The sequence below is a fragment of the Mastomys coucha genome, unplaced genomic scaffold, assembly GCF_008632895.1.
Source record: "Mastomys coucha isolate ucsf_1 unplaced genomic scaffold, UCSF_Mcou_1 pScaffold14, whole genome shotgun sequence".
Taxonomy (NCBI): domain Eukaryota; kingdom Metazoa; phylum Chordata; class Mammalia; order Rodentia; family Muridae; genus Mastomys; species Mastomys coucha.
In genome coordinates, this window is record NW_022196896.1 from 119,119,289 (window position 1) to 119,139,126 (window position 19,838).

General features: G+C 42.9%; 1 protein-coding gene across 4 annotated transcripts in view; it reads right to left on the reverse strand.

The window, feature by feature from the left end:
• The window catches only part of Hdlbp (high density lipoprotein binding protein), a 75,161-nt gene that overhangs the window by 32,137 nt on the left and 23,186 nt on the right, over positions 1-19,838 (reverse strand). For 2 of the 4 annotated variants that reach the window (XM_031368493.1, XM_031368497.1), the window contains exons 2-3: positions 3,308-3,372; positions 1,678-1,790 (exon numbers count right to left, since the gene is read on the reverse strand). In XM_031368493.1, coding sequence (XP_031224353.1) covers positions 1,678-1,753 — 76 coding nt within the window. In that variant the 5' untranslated portion in view covers positions 1,754-1,790; positions 3,308-3,372. Of the gene's footprint in view, positions 1-1,677; positions 1,791-3,307; positions 3,373-6,611; positions 6,631-6,901; positions 7,009-19,838 lie in introns of those variants that run through there. The other 2 variants (XM_031368494.1, XM_031368498.1) reach the window with 2 other exon arrangements.

A 19,838-nucleotide genomic window follows, 5' to 3' on the forward strand; every position in this document is an offset into this window, starting at 1 on the left:
AAGTGTTTGGCATAGCCGGGCGGTGGTGGTGCACGACTTTAATCCCAGCATTTGCGAGGCAGAGGCAGGCAGATTTCTGAGTTTGAGGCCAGCCTGGTCTACAGAGTGAGTTCCAGGACAGCCAAGGCTATACAGAGAAACCCTGTCTCGAAAAAACAACAACAACAACAACAACAAAAAAAAAAAAAAAAAAAAAAAAAAAAAAAAAAAAAAAAAAAAAAAAAAAAAAAAAAAAAAAAAAAAAAGAAAGAAAAAACTGTTTGGCATAGAGTAGAATTTGATCATTGCTTTTAAGAACTACCTTTGAGGTAGGTTCCACATTTTCCTTTGTAATGTATAATGGTGAAATTAACTCGCATGGGCCTGTCTATGATGAAGACTCTCAAGCCAAGACAGGGAACAGCAAGACTTGGAGAAGTCAGGACCCCTGATTACTAATCATGCTCATCCTTTTGTCTAGTGAACCACGATCTCCAAAAAAGCAAAGGTCCCTAGGGATGAGCAGTGTCTCCCAGGAGCTGGGCCTCAGCACAAACATGGAAAGGACAGGATGACCTTGGGAACTAGACAGGCCTCTAGTCCAGGCTCACTGCTTCCTAACCTGATGGTGCTGGTGTGAGCGAGGTTGATCATTTGCCCTCCTAAGATCAGAGACACTACCGATAGTTCCACTCAGGCCCCAGATACTGAACCAGAGCACCAGCAGTGTCTTAGGAATGACACTGGGACTGAGTGGGTCAAATGTAGCTAAGAAGTGAATTTTAAAAATTTAATTCATTTTAAATTGAAGAACTGATATTCAATTCAATTATAGGAAAACTTAAATATAACAACTTAGACAATTTACTCTTTCACTGGAAAATTTTAGAAACTCTAAATATAGTTCAAGGATTAACAATACTATCTTTTAAAGGTTTACTTGTGTTTGTATCCATGTCACATTGTACACGGAGGTTAGAGGACAACTTGCAGGAGTCAGTGCTTTCCTTCAACTGTGTAGGTGCTGGGATCAAATTCAGATCACCAGGCTTGGCAGAGGGCATCATTACCTATGGAGCTGCCTTGTTGGCCCAGATCAAAGACTTTTGTATAAAAAATTAGTTTTCAAATCAAAATGCCTTGTATTTATAAATATATATATATACTAAAATTTAAAGAAAAATAATAGGTGGTACATAATCCCAGAGGCAGAAGGACCATGAGTTTGAGGTCACTCTGGTCTAAGCAGCAAAACTCTTATCTGAATATATTTGAAAAACAAACCAAACAAAGCAAAATTTACCTGTTCCTTTTTATTTAACCTAGGTTTGTAAAACTTTCAAATTGTTTAGGTGGCTAGCATTCTATTCTACTAGACAGTGCTGGTCTTGATCCTGGCCAGTGGCCTTTAAGAGCACAGAAGTCAGACCTCACCTGCATCCTCAAAGAAGCTCCGTCATGTTTTGGGATGCTTCATGGCCAACATTTTAGCACCTTATATTGGAACAGCAATTCTGAAAAGGATCCCACTAATAGCCAGTTGCTAATTGGATTTCTAGGAACCTGTCCACATCTGCAGCTCACTGTTTCTACAGGCATTCCTTGAACCTGTCTAATGTCACTTACAACCAACTAGTACAAATGAGTACAAAAGCCCAGTCTCAGAAGTTAACAAGGACTTGTAAAGGGGCCTGTCACCTTTGATTTGTTGTGGAACCAGCCCACTTCGATGTTCAGCGAAACTCTCTTGGGTCAAAACTGCAACGGAGCTCATGGTTGATCTCACGTTCACACACAATCCTAGTAAGACACTGTATCAAGAGAAGGGTAATCAGGGAGCAGAAAGCCCAAGTACAACCCACTGCAATGACCTATGGATGCTCATTTTAAATGCTTTAGTCAACATTGTAATGACCTATGGATGCTCATTTTAAATGCTTTAGTCAATGTTTTTAATCTCCTTCCTGGAAGCTATAGTACTGATCTCCTTGCAGGTCAATGTAAACTGTTCTTTAAGCTTTCACTTGAAGGATGAACATGAGAAGGGCCAAGGAGAGCAGGGCCTAGCCTACTTGATTACCTGTTTTCTCAGAAACTGCCTGTCATACAGTAGACAAGACTTGGCTAAGAGACCCAGTGCTAGGTGTGCCCCACTTACCCACTGCAGGAGTCAGAGATGGCCTCAGTAACAGCTTGTTACCCTCCCCCAAAACCACCAGTACTCTGGGACTACTGGAACCTGTCACCTGCCTGACCCAGCGCTGGCACAGATCAACTCCAGAATCATTCTCTTAATAGTTAACTCCATCTTATTTGGTTAATTGCTCAAGATATGCCTGGTACTATAAAAAGTATAAAAATGACAATTACTATGACTTGGCAATTACAATTACTTGACAATTACTATGTGTAAGCTACTTATCCAAAAGAACCATTTCTAACATTTTGGAACACCTCAGGAATGATGGCTAGGGGACGGACCTCACAGTGCTTCATGGTGACAGTGGAAGAGATCCAACCTTGTGCTAAATGGCTGAATGTGTGGTCTTCTGCCACTCATGCACAGGTGTGGGATGGGATTCACTCACAAGAGAGAAAACTGGCTTAAGGCACAGAATTCTTTACTCGAGGCAGCTATGGACAATGGCTATGAAGGTCCCAGCTCCCCTTAAAATTTGCTGCAATCCAGCATTCTCTCTTAGACACACGTGCTGGCTTCTCTGCCCTCTGTAGTTCTACGAGACCAGAATGAGGAAGAACTCACTTTCTTTACACCATTATTCACCATTACATGCACATTTTAGCAAAATGCAAGTAGTTTAAAAAGTTATGCAGCTGGGTGTGGTGGTGCACATCTTTGATTCCAGCATTCACGAGACAGACACTGGTGGATCTCAAAGGCCAGCCCGGTCTACAGAGTAATTTTCAGGACATTTAGGGCTATCCAGAGAAACTTGGTATTTAAAACAAAACATACACACACACACACACACACACACACACACACACACACACACAGAGAGCAAAAAAGAAGATCTTACGTCGTTACAATAAAGTAAAACCTCATCCCAATTTAAAAAAAAAATTAAGCTCAGTATTTTTAAAGAACATTAAGACTCAAATCCTGAAAAAGCATAATTCACATTTAAGAAAAGAATTAAACACAGATGTAAGGCAGAGGACATGGCTGAAGGGCAGGTAAAGCCAGGGAGACACTTCTCATGGCACAGAAGACAAAACCCAAAGAAAGGAGATACAGGCTAGAACTAAGTCACACATCTTTGTGTTCTAGGCAGAGTAAATCTTCAGAAAGGGTGCTCAAACTTACCAGCAAAATGGTCAGTAGCCAGAAAGTCCGTCCTGAGGTTGCCTCTGTCAGCCTGCCAGCTTTTACTAATACATGGTTGGAGGGAGAGGAGAGAAAACAAAACAAAACCCATAAAGGTTACTTATCCATGCTTTATAACTCAGATTCTTTCATCTCTCAAGAAAAGAAAGGGCTAAGTATTCTTTACATTTGACTTCTAGTTTATGAACAGTTAGGCAACTTTCTTGGGGGAAAAAAACCCACAAGAGCTCTGATCTTAGGCATTAACTTTGAACAAGACACATTACAGTAAAACTTGAATATCTCAAACTCTCAGAGGACAACTCTTAAGGGATCTTTTTTTTTTTTTTTTTGGTTTTTCGAGACAGGGATTCTATGTATAACCCTAGCTGGCCTGGAACTCACCCTGTAGACCAGGCTGGCCTTGAACTCTTAAATCCGCCTGCCTGCCTCTGCCTCCCAAGTGCTGGGATTAAAACCACACACCACCACTGCTCGGCTCAAGGGACCTTAGAGTGATCTGTACACTGGATCCTTGTGACTTCTGCCAGGCTGACTCTGCTATGCACCTAACTGTGGTGTATTCAGCAGAATGAAGATCTCAAGCTCCAGCTTCCAGAACAAGCAAGGGTCCCTTGATTTTTTAAAGAATCCTTGAAGGCAGGCATGGTGGCACACACCTTTGATCCCAGCACTTGAGAGGCAGAGGCAGGTGGATCTCTGTGAGTTCCAGGCCAGCCAGAGTTTCAAAGTGAGACCTGTCTGAAAAACAACAAAACCAAAGACTCCTTGGTAACTCTGCAGTTCCTTTGTTTTTGCTATTGTCCTATAAAAGTCCTTCAGTCCCTTCTAATCCAGAGATTTTAAAAAAACAGGTCATAAAACTGCAAGACTCAAAGGCACGCAAGGAGGCCAAAATCTACTCTACAAACTTTTTTTTTTTTGAGATATGGTCTCTCTATGTAGACCATGCTGGCTTTGAACTCAGAGATCTACCTGCTTCTACCTTCTGAGTTTGGGGATTAAAGTTGTATACCACCACATCAGGCTCTGCTCACTTCTTAAATCCAGATACCCACCCCGCTTCAACAGGCCAGGTTCATCCATGTGACCTCAAGTATTATGTCTTTGTCTCTTTGCTGCCATTGACCAGTGTTCCTGCTTTTCCAGGACAAGGTAAGTGTCCAGAGTACTAGTTGCCCAAGCCCACACAATATATTGCCTGTCCAGATGCAACACAGGGCTCTCCACAGGGAGCGTTCTTTTAAAAATGCTCCCATACTTAGGATCCCTTTCCACGAGTATTCACAGCGAACCAAGCAGTTACTGAAAGCACCGCCTTGTGCAAAGCCTACCATCTCCTACGAGGATGAAACCAGAGTGCAGCTCCCAGGACTCCCAACACCTACAAACACCCTCTAGCAGCCATGCACAGCAAAGTGGACCTCTAGAAAACTCCAGACAGGTTTGACAAGACTCACTGGGGCCTAGCTTCCAGATTTCAGTTTGTCAGAGCTTGAGGCAACAAGTTACAATTAGGGACACACTGAACAGAGAGTTCAGATATCATCTGGTAAGGCTCTTTTTTCCTTTTTTCTTTTTCTTTTTTTAAATTAAACTAACGACTCAAAACACTGTTAAAGACTCAACTTTAAAACACATACCTGATAACCATATGTAAGTATAGACCTCATCTCTACTGGAGACTCTGCAGTAAACAACTTTATCTAAGGCTTTCTATGTTCTCAGTAATGCCCATCTGTATCTGGTTTAACAGCAGAACCTTTACACCCACCTTCATCCACTGCTGCTTCTTTACCTCTACTGACAAGTACTCAGAGGCCTAACCTCTACTGACAAGTACTCAGAGGCCTAACCAGCTGCACCTGGATGCTCATCCTGCACAGCGGCCCCTCAGAGCTGACCATATGCCCTTCATCCTGCATCTCCACTGGCTAAACTCAGGAGAATAGGATAGGAGCCCAAGAATAGGATCTTAGCCTTTTGCTGGATTGAATCATACAAGTCAGGCCTGAATGACAGAACATTAACCTGATTTTTCAAATACCACCAGAGAAAAGAGTGCATAACATTCACGGGAGCCCAGATCTTCAGCCTCCCTGTAAAGGTTCAGGTAAGTAACAATGACATCTATATTCTTAACTCTATTGGCGTCTACATGTTTCAAGTCTCCTCAAGTGGGTACAGCCCCTCCAGTCCTTCAGGACTGAGGCCACCTCTGCCACCTTTCCCACAGGAAGCTGGGGTCCATCGGCACCCAAACTTAGATATTACAATTTGCTTCTTAGTGCATAAATGAACATGACAGAATAAGGTTAGTTCTCAACACAGAACTAGAACAAAAAGAAGAGAGGTAGAAGCCCAGAATCAGGGAGCAACAGGGACTCCTGCGCACGAGAGAGGTGAAGCTGTGGCAGCTGGAAACCTGTTGTTAATCCAGAAAATAGAAAAAGCTGTATGTGAAGAATCCTTCTTGCTTCTAAACAAGGAAGTATTTAAACTGATTCCCCTGTGCTAAGTTGTGCCAACTACTTATGTAAGGGGCAACACTATGCAAGGAGAACTCAGTTATGCTTCAGAAAGGATTTCCTATCAACCTCAACCAGAGAGGCTCAAGTTCTTTACACTGTAGGCCAGTCTGCATGGGGGCACTGAGACCCTCCAGCTTGAAAACTTTCAAGTTTCTCTTCCAAATTTGAAACTTCACTTTTATGTCCTCAGAAGTCTTTCGAAAGTACCCTCTTCCCCACCAAATACTGAAGAGTACAAACTCCAAAATTAAAAACAAAACCCAGCTATGCTGAGATCACAGACTATGTCTGTGACCACCAAGGCCGGCCTAGTGCATTACCAGCTCTGGAAGTCAGAGACCCAGCCTGGGAGGAACTTTCGCAGATGCCACCTCAGCATGGCCCTCCCACCGGCCAAGAGCGCCCGCGGGCGGGGACAAGCTTAAAGAGACAGTATCCTGCTCGGCCTCCCTGCCTTTCATCCAAATTCGGTATTTTTCCGTAATGTATTTTTCACCCATGGACCCTGGGGCTCATCCAAGTAGTACTTGGGCCGGGAGTCCTCCAGTGACCACGTAGCCAGACGCCGCAGGTGAAGGTGCAGCGAGGCACCGCGCGGGACCTAGGGTCCCCGGGTGAAGATCCCAGCTTGACGCGAACTAGGGCGCCACTGACCTAGCTAGGTCCGGTCCACAGCCCTTACGGCCCCGTGCGGCCGAGCTTGGGGGAAGGGGTGCGGGGGAGGGGCCGGCTCGGCAGCCCACGTCACCAACCTGGCCAGGTCGCTCCCCTCCCCCATCGCGGCGGCCCGCCCGGTGAGCTAGTAGTCCAGGCGGTCCGGGCCCGCAAGCAGAACCGCGGCGCGTGGCGGACTTGGGAAAGTTTCTGCGCTCCAGCGCAGCCATGCGCAGAGTGACACGTAGCGGCCCCCGCCCGTCGCGGTAGCTGGAGACCAGGCGCCTGTGCGGCCGGGGAGCTGGGGAACCGACCCCAGACGTGCTCAGCGGCGACCCCCACCGCCCCGCCCCTGGCACCCCCGCCCACCAGCTCGCCCGATCCTCACTCGTGAGTGTGACCACCCGAGAGTCTGTCCGTCTGTCGCTGCCGCTGCGCGGGAGAAGCCGGGACGCTCCGAGGCGCGGCGCCGGGGCCGCCGCTGCTATATAGGGCGGAGGCTCCAATCCCGCCGAGACACGTCAGACCGGCCGCCCGCCCCGCCCGCTGCGGGGTCCCTACAGCGCCCGGGAGCCGACCAACTAACTCTTCAAGAGTTCTGCGGCCTGACAGGGGGCGAGGAGTTGGGAAGTTATTACCTACGGAGAACAGGCAGGCCCCAGAGCCAAAGGTGCTGGAGCAGAGGCCACCAGAAACTGTGTCGCCAAAAGAGAAAAGAAAGCTCAGAGGACCTCAGACAGCAGACAGCTGGGAAAACCATTTTACCCTCTCCTAGAGCACTCCCGGATGGAGTATAGTCTCATTCTCTAGGGGATCTCTTCCTCCTGCTCCCACCTATATTGCAAATCCTTACTCCATTCCTCAATGTCCAACACAACAAACTCCAAAACCTGTGAAGCCTTCTACACAGTATTATTCAGGGTCCCATGTGTATAGATCAGCCTGCAGTGAGCTCCCTCCCCCTCCCATACTCAGGTGGACAGAGCAGAACCTCAACCCTCAGGATGCTTCCTCCTTTGAAAAGGCTAGTTCTGCCCTGCTGTGTTGACAACTACTTGAGGAATTTGTACACAATCATCATTTTGAACCTCTCCTGAGGTGACATGAACACACTTCCGACCCACACAGGGCAGCCAGGACAGTGAGATGCATCAGCATAGGATATGACCATGACATGTGTTGTTACTAAAGGCTAGTAACCAACAGCAGATGACCCCCACCCCCTTCCCTCCCCACCCCCCACCCCCGCTTCTGATAAAGTTTCACTGTGTATAAGTTTTGTATCAGCTTCCCTCTCTAGTGTTTGGATTACAAGTCTGGATAATATGTGCCTTTCCAGGTGCATTTTTGTGGGACAATGGTATGTGGAAGGGCCAAAGAGGCCTTCTGTAGTTTTCAGTCTAAGGCTTTCAGGCATTTGCAGCAGTAGTCTCGATATGTACTTAGAAGTCTTGACAGGTTCTTAGAAGCAGCCCAGTGATGGGCCCTGGCTGAGGGACTGGGAAGAGCTGCCCTAACTGGACTTCAGACTCAAGGACAAAGGGGAAAGAGGAATGTGATGAAAAGAATGGGGATGGGGCTGTTGAATAGGAAACTATCTGCAAGTTGAGGTGTCAGAATTCAGAATTCAGCCATACTGCCCAGGAGACAGCAATACAGCTGACAGGAACTCCTCATAAGTCTCTGAAGGCAAAAAAAAAAAGTGTACTGCTTAAAAGACCCAAGGGCATTTCCTAGTTGCCAGCAGAGTGAGTGAGTGATATAGCCTCTGAAGGCACCAAGCTGTCTTTCCTTCTGTGTTATTACTATGGTCTGCAAGGTGTCCTTTCTCCTGGCGATTAACCAACCAGCAACAAGAAAAAATGTTTTTGTTGTTCTTTTGTTCCTGAGGTCTCAGGGCTGTGAGAAGGGAGACGCAGAGAGGGAAGCACCCAGCAGCAGTCAGTATTCTGCTGTCAAGGGATCTCTGATGGAGTGAGGAAGTCCATACTCAGTTCAAGCTGGCCCAGTGCCTGGCTGTGGCGATGTTCTGTAACCTCAGTACTCAGAAGGCTGAGGCCGAGCATTGAGAGTTCAAGGTCACAGTGCGATACAAAGTTACATGATGTCTCAAAAATAAAACAAAGCATGGACTTAATGAAGACACTGTTAAGTCAAGGGTGGTATGGTGACACTAGCTTGTTATCTCAGACTTGAGAGGTAGAGTCATGAGGACTAGGAGCTCTAGACAAACCCGGCCTATCTATATGAGATTTTATCTCAAATAAAAAAAGATGAAATATAAAATGATAAACATGTACCACAAATCATCCCAGGTGCTCCTGGAGTGCTGACAATTATGACTAGCTAGCTTCAGTAGACTGAAACACAGAAGTGTCAACTCTAGCTGCTTCAAAAAGTGACACTGGTCTGCAATATTTTGGTTTTCACACATCAAGGAACATGGGATAAGATTACTGATTGCTTCAGGTGAAGTGTTAGAACATAGTCACACTCTTCAATTCCCCCAATCATGATTCCCTAAAGGGCCAGACTCTAAACAGGAAGTAGGTCTAAGGGGATAAGGAGAAGAGCAGCAACACAGCAACAACTAGATGTTCTGCCTGGGCTGTGGGACAAAAGCTTCTCTGGGAGTGCTTTAGAGATATGGGACTACAAGTCCTTTAAATCCCCATTACCCTTTTAAAAAATTAACAGACAGAAAGTAGGCATATCCAAGATGGAATAAATTTCATAACAGGATAAAAAAAAGATATTGACAGATCAATTACAGTATAGAAACTGAAAGTCCAAAGTTCAAAGGGTAAGATGCAAGGGGGTTAAAGAGATGGCTCAGCAGTTAAGAGCACTTTGCAATCATGAGGACTGGAATTTGAATCCCAGCACCCAAGTAACAAACTGGGCATCCATATAAATATCTGTAGAGCAAGTGCACACAGCAGGTAGAGAGTACATGCTCTCTGGAGAGAGCGAGCACACAAACCCACCCACAGCCACCTCTTTTTTAAAAAGGGGGTGGAGGGATGGCTTAGTGGTTAAATGAGGGTGGAGAGGTGGTTTAGTGGCTAAAAGTCTTTGCTGGTCTTGTCAAGGACCTCATTTTGATCCCCAGCACCCACATGTAAGCTCACAACTATTTATAACTCCAGTTCCAGGGTATCTGGTGTTTTCTTTTGGTTTCCCTAGGCACCAGGCACCATGTGATAAACAGATATAAACGCAGGCAAGACACACATATACATAAAACTAAACCTTAAAAAAAAAAAAAAGTTTGTGGCCCAGTGGTTAGAACACATGCTTAGCATTTATAAACCCAGGCTTTGTACCCTAACACCATAAAAATTTATAAAACTACAATTGAAAAAAAATTAAATTATATAGGATTAGACACAAGAACCTGAAATGATACAATTAATTAAAAGCACAAAATAAATAACACACAAACATGACATTAAAACAAACATAAGAACGAACAACAGAAAGATGGTTAAGAATCATGGACTGAAATTTCAGAGCTGACGATGTAGCTCAGTGGCAACTCCTAGGTTTGACTCCTGGCCCACCAAAAAAAAAAAAAAAAAAAAAAAAAAAAAAAAAAAAAAAGAAACATGGAGCAGACAGGAGATAGGACAGTCTAACATATTCTGATAGGATTCATAAAGCAAGAGAACACACACATATACACACACGCACACACACATACACACATGTACACACACAAAACAAAAACAGAAAATGGGAAAGTATTCTAGGACTTAAGGCTACATGGCCCGCCCACCCTGTTGCCAGAATAAGGCCTGGGATGGAGCCCTGTAAGAGAACTCTCAGCCTGGGATGGAGCCCTGTAAGAGAGAACTCTCAGCCTGGGATGGAGCCCTGTAAGAGAACTCTCAGCCTGGGATGGAGCCTGTAAGAGAGAACTCTCAGCCTGGGATGGACCCTGTAAGAGAGAACTCTCAGCGCTCTGAGGAAACTCCAGGAAAAGAAGAGTCTTGTGCCCTGAGTGTCTTCAAAATGCAAAATCGCTCTTGGAATGCATGTTTGTGTTCCTCCAAAGTAGAGTGGAGTGAGTTTACCTCACATTATTCATTATTGCTTGCTGATGTTATTGAATTAAATGCATAAACTATCCTTTCTATGCCTCTTTTGAAAAGCATGTTTTTGCCATGTGCAGCTTGTCCTTTTGATTGTACACTTAACCCTTAGTGTAAAAATGTCTGATGCTGAATAAAGTGGCTAATGCATGAGAGTTTAGTCAGCCTCACTTATGGGCTCCATTCTCCCAGATCCCACTGTCTCCTGAATGGTGACACTGTCTACCTAAAGATCAACAGAATAATTTAAATTGATCCCGCTACCCCAGTTAGTGACAAGAGATGGTACTGCTAGGAGTTAGAGCACTCAGACTGAGACTGGTGACCAGGCCTGTGAATATATATGGCCCAGATCAACCTTTGTTAATATACACTCCTCCTATGACTATGCTTCAGTAAACCTACAACAATATTCTAATAATCAATATATCAAAATTGACTTTTCTTTCACAGATGTTTATTATCATACATACAGTTCAGCAGCTTAAAATGAAATAGTCCAAGTTCAGGGTGGGAAACAAGTAGCTCTCTTTAGTCCATGGTTTCTTTTACATTGTCTTTTTTTTTTTTTTAAGTAAATGTTCAACAATTTTTCCTAAAAGCAAAACCAAAACCCAAATGTGTTTTGTACTTTGTGTGTGCTGGGATGCTTATATGCCAGAGCTCGCAATGCAGTCAGAGGGCAACTTATGGGAGTGAGTTCTCCTTCTACCATACCAGTCCCAGAGTCTTAAAGAGCTCAGGTCATTAGAACTGGGCAAACACCTTTATCCATACTGAGACATCTTGCTAGCTTTTTTTGCTTAATTAAAAAAAAAAGTTATGCCCGCTGGTGGTGGTGGCAGTGTGTGCCTTTAATCTCAGCACTGGGGAGGTAGGGGCAGGGGGATCTCTCTGAGTTTGAAGCCAGCCTGCTCTACAGGGTGAGTTCCAGGACAGCCCGGGGTACACAGAGAAACCCTGTCTTGAAACAAAAGAAGAGATTTATTTTATTGAGGGTGTGTGTTTATATGTGATTTTGGGCATGCATATACCACATGATAGATGAGGAAGTCAGAGGACAACTTGAAGGACTTTGTTCTCACCTTATTCCTTGTTGAGGCAGGGTTCTGCTTCACCAAGTGTTTGTATCCACTGAGGCAGCTCAGCTATGATAGCTTCTTTTCCTCCCCTAATTATGTCAATTTCTCTTCAGGAAGTGAGAGAAAGGATATGAACTTTTCCTTCAATGGCTGATATCCTGACTTATTTCTTAGGGGTTATATATTTCTTGGTAATATGCAAATATATATTTATATTTTAGTTCAGCATTCAGCAAACAAAATGAGTGGACTGTATGAAGAAAATTAAATGTGTTGTCATAATTCCTTAGTCTGGAATCTTGCTCAGCTGTGATTCAGGCCACCTTGGTTAAGTTATCATGAAGTCCACTTTTACCTGTCATGTTTGTAAGTCTGGGTGGACAGGTGGGGTTTCTGTGAGTTGTGATGTTATCCATAATAACTTTGCCTAGAATAGTATTTTGCTGTTTAGAATGCTAGCAATAAATGAGCATAGTCCACCAAAAGAATATATTTAGTATTTAGTGAAGCTCTATACTAATTCAAGAAATATTAAAATAATCAGCACATATACATACTACAAATACATTTTAAAAAGAATGTATGCCAGTAAGCAAACTATATATATATACATATATTTCTAAATGGTTTAACTAAGTAGAAAAAAACCAATAAGTGAATAGATTTCTACAGAAATGAAGTAGACCATTCTTAGATCTAGTAGGCCAAACCTCTATTCCAGTGAAAAGTCAGATAGTGTCAGGTCCTGCTAACAGTCTGCTTTCTGGGTGCCCACCAGAGATGTTGTAGTTTAGGAAGACTCCATTGGGCTTACTCTCATAGTTAGTTGTTTATGTAACCACATGTAAAAATAGTACAAATAATAAAGGGAGAATGAAATATTTCTAAACATTGTTTATTATAAAAACTCAGCTTTAAAAATTATGTCAATAAGGGCCGGGCAGTGGTGGTACATACCTTTAATCCCAGCACTTGGGAGGCAGAGGCAGGCGGATTTGAGTTCGAGGCCAGCCTGGTCTACAGAGTGAATTCCAGGACAGCCAGGGCTATACACAGAGAAACCCTGTCTCGAAAAACCAAAAAAAAAAAAAAAGTCAATAAGGGGAAACTATCTTTAAAATCTCAAATAATACAATTTCTATTTGCTTTTTAAAGTTTCTTAAGTTCTAGATCTACTTTTTTAACAGGCATAGAAAATTCTAGAAGCTATATGCATTAAGCCTGACTTACCTAAGAAAGTAAGTGGAACTTAATCTGCAGACCTATTTCAAGCAGGAGGACCAAGGTTTCAGCACTTTACCTGGCATTCAGTAAGTGGCAGACATCAGAGCCTTGAGTACAATCTTTTAAGAGGACTTCAACAACTTTAAACCCAGTAACACTGAAAAGAAAAAGACAACTAACTGTGTTTTAGAAAGGTTGTATATGTGTAGTATCTCATTGGATGGACGCTAAGTCAAAGAGAATAGAAAAAAGAAAGAGAGAGAGGGGGAGGGGAGGAAGGAGGAAGGGAGGGAAGGAGAGGAGGCAAGAGAAAGAGAGGGCACAAACGAATCCTGAGTAACATGAACACCAACAACTGGCAAAGGAAGTGCTTCATGGTGATGTTGAGAGGGCAGCACAGAAAAAGCAGTTATGTATGTAGTCACTGTTCACCCAAAGGGCTTACAAATGTGGTGCCTTTACTTTCAATGGAGAAACTTCCACTTGGAAAAGGAAAAATGGTAGAACTAGCTACTGTGCCAGCAAGTAAGTTCAATTCCTAGCATCACAAAATACCAAAAACAACACATGGACCCGGCACTTTGGGAAAACAATATAGAGCTGCTCGGAGAACGTGGAGAGCAGTGCCAGCTAAGTTCTGTCAATCTATAGCACCATACTCAGGAGTAACAGGCAGTATATGGTCTATCTATGCATACCCTCCACGTTACCCCCACCAAACAAACAAAGAACAAAGAACAAAAAAATCTCACAAGAAACAGGCCTTGAAAGTGATTTTACAAATCATTTTCCAGCATCTTAACCCATGAAGATCACCTGAATTGCATAGTTTCTTAGAGGCTTCTTTTTCTGTTCTTTCTTTTTTTCTTCTTCAAGACAGGGTCAACTATGCTGACCTATGACAGCCCTGGCTGACCTGGAATTTACTTTGTAGACCAGACTAGCGCCTCCCCTTGCCCAGCAGAGAGAGGCTTCATTCAAAGAAACTCTGGCTCTACATGACATGAAGCCCACAGCAATCCAACCTCAAAAATTACTAGTATTTTGGGGAGGAGGAGAAGAAATGATATGGTTATGAAGGAGAGCGTTCCCTTGCAGTTACTACCTTTAATATTCTTACTATAAATCCCAGTGGACTATAAGAAACAAAATACTTTAACAACTGACCAGGGGCATCAAGTTATAACTTGTGGATTTTATTTGAATGTTTTTAAACTTTATTCTTACAAGTTCCACAAACTAGATTAAGCTCATTTTTGTAAAAAGCTTGTTATGGATACAAAGCTGGCTAAAGGAATGGATGCAAATACTTAAGAATTTCAAAGATAAGGACATTCAAGGACACTCTCAGCTAAACAGAATTCTAGGCCAGCTTGGGATACTTGAGACTGTCTCAGAAACAAAAAAGAAAAAAGCTTGCAAGATTAAGCATAAGACCAGTTCTATCTAAACAGCAATGTGTTTTCTACAAAAGAAACAAAACATCAGGAAAGTGGGTTCTCTACTTTACAGCCCACGGCCCTCAGAGGGTGTCACCTGCTTGGTGGCATTGGCCATTTCTCCCTCTTCACTTGGCCTTTTCCTTATCTGTCAAACAAGCTGATGAGACTGCCTCCCTTTTTCAGTACTATATGTCTGTGGTATCAGCTCTTAGGAACTAAATCTCACCTTTTGATTTAAAGACTTCCTGAAAACAATTCCTGTCTGTGTAAAGAATTAATTCAATGCTATACTGCATTGATATTACTATGTCTATATATAAGAGCAAAGTCATTTTCCTCTATCTTGAATTAGATAGCCAAAACATTGACTTTAAGATTAAGATGCCACAATTTAAGAGAAAAACTGATTCACACCTGGGGATTTTAATATTTCATCTGTCAAATGAGAATGCTATTGCAAAGAACAAAGTATAATTTGTGTGTGAGTGCACTCTTGGCACAAAGGACAGAGAACAACCTTCAGTTAAGTTAAGTTTAGCTGGCCAGTGAGTCTCAAGGATTTCTGTTTGTTTCTGTCTCCCCAGCGCTCTGGGACTATAAGGGTGTAAAACTATGTCTGGTTTCTTTGGAAAGGAATTGGGAGACAAGGGCTCACTATGTATTTCTAGCTGGCCTGGAACTCACTGTATAGAACATGCTGGCCTTGAATTTGTAGATATATGCCAACCTCTGCTTCTTGAGAACTGGGATGAAATGCCTGAGTTACAAAATCTGGTTAAGTGTAGCTTTTAAATGTAGGATCAAACTCAGATCCTCATGCTTCTGAAGCAATCACTTTATTAACTGAGCCACCTCCTCAGAGTACCAATGGCATTCTCTACTAGTAAAGTAGAGCCACACAAAGGTAAAGACAGCTCACGATGCCAAGCCAGGGAGAGCCAAGCAGAGCAGCAACAAAGGGTGAGGAGTGTCCTTTACTGCAACTGTAAGCAGATCTCAGACATGTGGGATGAATGCTGGGGGCAAACTTCAGAATTTGATAAAGAGGCTATCTAACTAGCAAGTGAAGAATGATGTGCAAGGGTAAGAGCAGAGATGGTGAGAAACAGCTTAAAAGTCTGGGTACAAACACGACTTCCAGAAGAAAGCAGGGTGAGTAAGCCTGAGTCCACAAAGAGGCAACACACAGTGTGGAAGACAAGTCTCTGGCTATGGTGCACAGGAGCATTTCTAAGACGCACACACAGTCCAAGAAAAAGGAGCTGCTGGGCAACTTCTGTATATCCACTGTATTACAGCCTGGGGCCCACAACAGTCCAGTCGCAAATGTAATGGTGCATTTGCAAGAAAGCAAAACTGCAAAGTCTATCATATGGTCTAATTACTATACAATTTTCAAATATAGAAGGCAAGCAGGTAGCATGCTCAAGCCCCAAGGAGTTCTTTTCTTTTCCCAGCCATGGAGGTGAGAGGGAGAGACAATGGAAAAGGGACAACAGAAGGGGGGTCAGAGGTAGGAACCTAGCTAAGCACATCTGAATACACTATGATTCAAAGCTTTCCTTTTAGAACCATACAGATCAGAGAACTGTAGAATAAATTATAAAGCACAGCTTGTTTCCTTATTCTGATATTGGCTATATATACTAAGGATGCACACAGTCTTCTGTTGTGTTTATTCTAGTCCATGATAATCAAGTTTATATTCCTAAGAATCAAAATATTCAGAATAAGGTAGACACTAAAGTAAAAAACCCCATTATTTGAACTGGAAGCATCTCTGTCTCTTTTCATTCTGGCCTGGATGCACTTCCTATGTTTGCTTTCATGAGAAGCAAGCTAGTGGCAGGCAGTTAGCACTGGGCCAGGCAGGAACCACTGAGAAATGGCGCTCTAGGCCTGAAACAGCTATAGGTAGTACTGGCCATCCTGTTGTTGCAGAAAGCAAGAAGACATGGGGCCTGGGAGATAGCTCAGTGGATATAAAAATTTTGCCTCAAAAAGAGTGAGGACTTTGGGTCCCTGGAACCCATGTCAAAGCTAGGCAGTTGTGGCAGCCACCTGTAATCCCAGCATTGGGGAAGCAGAGATGGATTCTCTGGGGCAAGCCTCTGAGTTCAGTGAGAGACTTCACTAAAGCAATCGAGGCTGATACGCACTGTCAAATTCAGGCTTCCATTTGTATCCACAGATGCACACTATGAATGCATACAGGCATGTAAGCAACACAACAAATAGGGCTGGAGAAATGGTTTAGCAGTTAAGAACACCAACTGAGGACCTGGGTTTGATTCCGAGCACCCAAATGCTAGTTTACACCTATCTTTAACTCCAATTCTAGGGGACCCAACACCCTCTTCTGGATTCTATAGATACTGTATACACTTCATGCATTTATACACATGCAGGAAAACCCTACACACATAAAACATGTTTAAAAAGTAACAACCCCAAACAATAACAACAACAGCAGCAACAACAACAACAACAAGAAGGAAGTAGTTAAAGCATAAGGAACAGGGATGTCAATATGGACAATACTAGACTCTTAGAATTGTTATAGTGACCAACATGCAACTACCTACATGTCAAAATTCTAGAGATAAGACGCTCCACCCCACCCCCATTTCACTTGTGTAAAGTTGCTAGTTTAAATGTTTTCAACATTGATAAAGAAATCACCTCTTTAGTGCTTTCAGGACAAACAAAATAACACAGGAATCTGTGCATAAAAATTACAACTAATAGAGGCAGAGAGATAGCTCAGTGGATAAAGGTGACTGCTGCCAAGTCTGAGGATCTGAGTTTGATCCCTAGGACTCACATGGATGAATGAGAGAACAGAATCCTGTGAGTTATCCTCTGATCTCTACATGTGCACTATAGCATTTGCATACACACACACACACACACACACACACACACACACACACACACACACACACAGATTCTCTAAGTTCAACGGCAGCCTGGGCAACAAAGTAAGATCCTATCTCAGAGCTGGGTCAATACTTTATAGCCATAGAGTTCTTGCTTCTCTAGCACAGGACTGAAGTTTGTTTCTTAGCACCTATATTTGGTGGCTCATAACCACCTGTAATTCCAGTTCCAGGGAATATGATGCCCTCCATGAGCACCTGCACTTGCATGCACATAAACCCCAACCCCCATATAGCACACACACATAAACAATTATTTACAAAAGTTGGAGGGGATATAGCTCAGTTCTAAGAGGGCTTGCTTACTAGGTACCAAGCCCAGGGTTTTTTGTTTTGTTTTTGTAATTTTTTAAAAAATATTTTACTTTATGTGTAGGAATATTTTGTCTACATGTACATACATGCAGCACAAGGATGCCTGGTACCAGCGGAAGTCAGAATAGGGTGCTTGATCCCCTGGAGTTATATACATGGTTGTAAACCACCATGTGGGTACTGGGAATTGGGCCAGCATCCCTGGCAAGAGTAAGTGCTCTTAAGCACTAAGAATTCTCTATAGTCATAAGCTCAGGTTTGATGCCTAGCATCTAGGTAAAACTAGGTATGGTAGCAACTCCTGTAATCTCAACACTTGGACACAGAGGCAGAAAGGTCAGAAGTTTAAGGCCATCCCACATTCCAGAGGCCAGCCTAGTTGATATGAGACTCATATTTCAAAACCAACCAAACAAACAGATCAAAGTGTTGGGGATATAGGTCAAGTGGTAGAGTGCTGGTCTAGCATACATAGAGCCTTTGGGGTGGGGGAGCATACTTTCTATCTTTGTATCTGAAGGTACACCTGTTGAAAGAAGGGAGCCACAAGCTTAATAATGGCTTTTACCAAGGGAAAGGTAAGGGAGTCCAGGAGCCACCGTAAGGAGCCATCCTAGTGACCCTCTGACTAGCTCAGCAAAAACCAATTCAGTTGCAATCTGGTAATTTGAACAGCTGCAACAGGAAACCAATACTCCAATGAAACAAAGGGCCTAAGCAACAAGCAAGATGAATGTTAGCCTATTAGATAACTGGCTGTCTAAGAACTTCACGAATCACCCAGTGTCACTGTCTGTATCTACTGTCCTGTCCTATGTCAGTTGTCCTGCCTCCTAATCATTCACACTACACATTCAGCAATGTCTATAAATATTCTTCTTTATAAAAAAGATTTATTTCATTTTTAATTGTATGTGCCTGTGTGTGTGCTTTGACAGAAGTCAGAGGTTTGTGGTCCTTCTGGAGGAGGAGTCAGAAGCAATTGTGAGCCTCTTGATGAGGGTGCAAGGAAACAAACATGAGTCCTCTGGGGAAGTAGTACTTACTCTGAACCACTGAATCCCCAAAATATTCTTAATTCTTCCAGCTTCCAATTTTCAGGTAAAGTAAGGGTGACAAAATCATGTTGAAGAACACAACATATAGCAAAGCAAATATTAAATGTTGACATCCTACAGCACAGATACCCTAAACTTTCATAAATGAACTATTTAAAGGAAAATTTTTATGAAAAGGAAATATATTCTTACAGATTTTCTAAGAGTCAGTTTAAGCCAAATGGGAGCACCTCTGACCTTGAATTCTATAAGCCAAGTATAAAAACATTGTTTTGTGACATCTGGCAAACTGAATCACATGATACATATTAGATGATATTAGTAATGTTTGACAGTGGTAAAGTGGTTACGGTTTCAGCCACACATTTACTAAAGGAAAGAAATGACAGAAAGTCTGAGATTTGCTTTAAAATATTAAAAGCAAAACCCAATGCATAGAGATGTAAGAAAGATAAAATATGCTAATGACAAATGTTGGATGACAGTATTGAAATACTGTTTGTTTTTTTATATTTCAAGGTTTTCCTAAGAAAAATGTTCTTAAAAGAAAAAGAGACACAGGAACTCTGCCAGCCCAGTGGCTCAGGTTCCTTCTGGTCTGTCTCAGTCAGCTGGTACCCTGAGCAGACCTTGGGCGCAAGCTCCACAGCCAGTCCCACTACACCCAGAGGAAGCTCCACTCCCAGGCACTCTAACAAGCCCAGGATCACAGGATCCCAGAGACAGCTTGACTCTGAGGAGTTCTGACACAACCAGGATCACAGGAAGGACAGGCTCCAGTCAGATTTAGCAAGGGCAGGTAGCACTAGAGATAACCAGATGCTGTGGGCAAGAGTAAAAATATAAGCAATACAAACCAAGGTTATTTGGCATCATCAGAACCCAATACTCCCACCATAGCAAGTCCTGGATACACTATCACACTGGAAAAGCAAGATTCAGATATAAAGTCACTTTTCATGATGATGATAAAGGACTTTAAGAAAGACATAAATAGCACCCTCAAAGAAATACAGGAGAACACAGGAAAACAGCTAGAAGCCCTTAAACAGGAAACAAAGAAAACACAATCAAACAGGTGAATGAGCAAAACCATCCAGAATCTAAACATGGAAATAGAAACAATAAAGAAATCACAAAGGGAGACAACCCTGGAGATAGAAAACCTAGG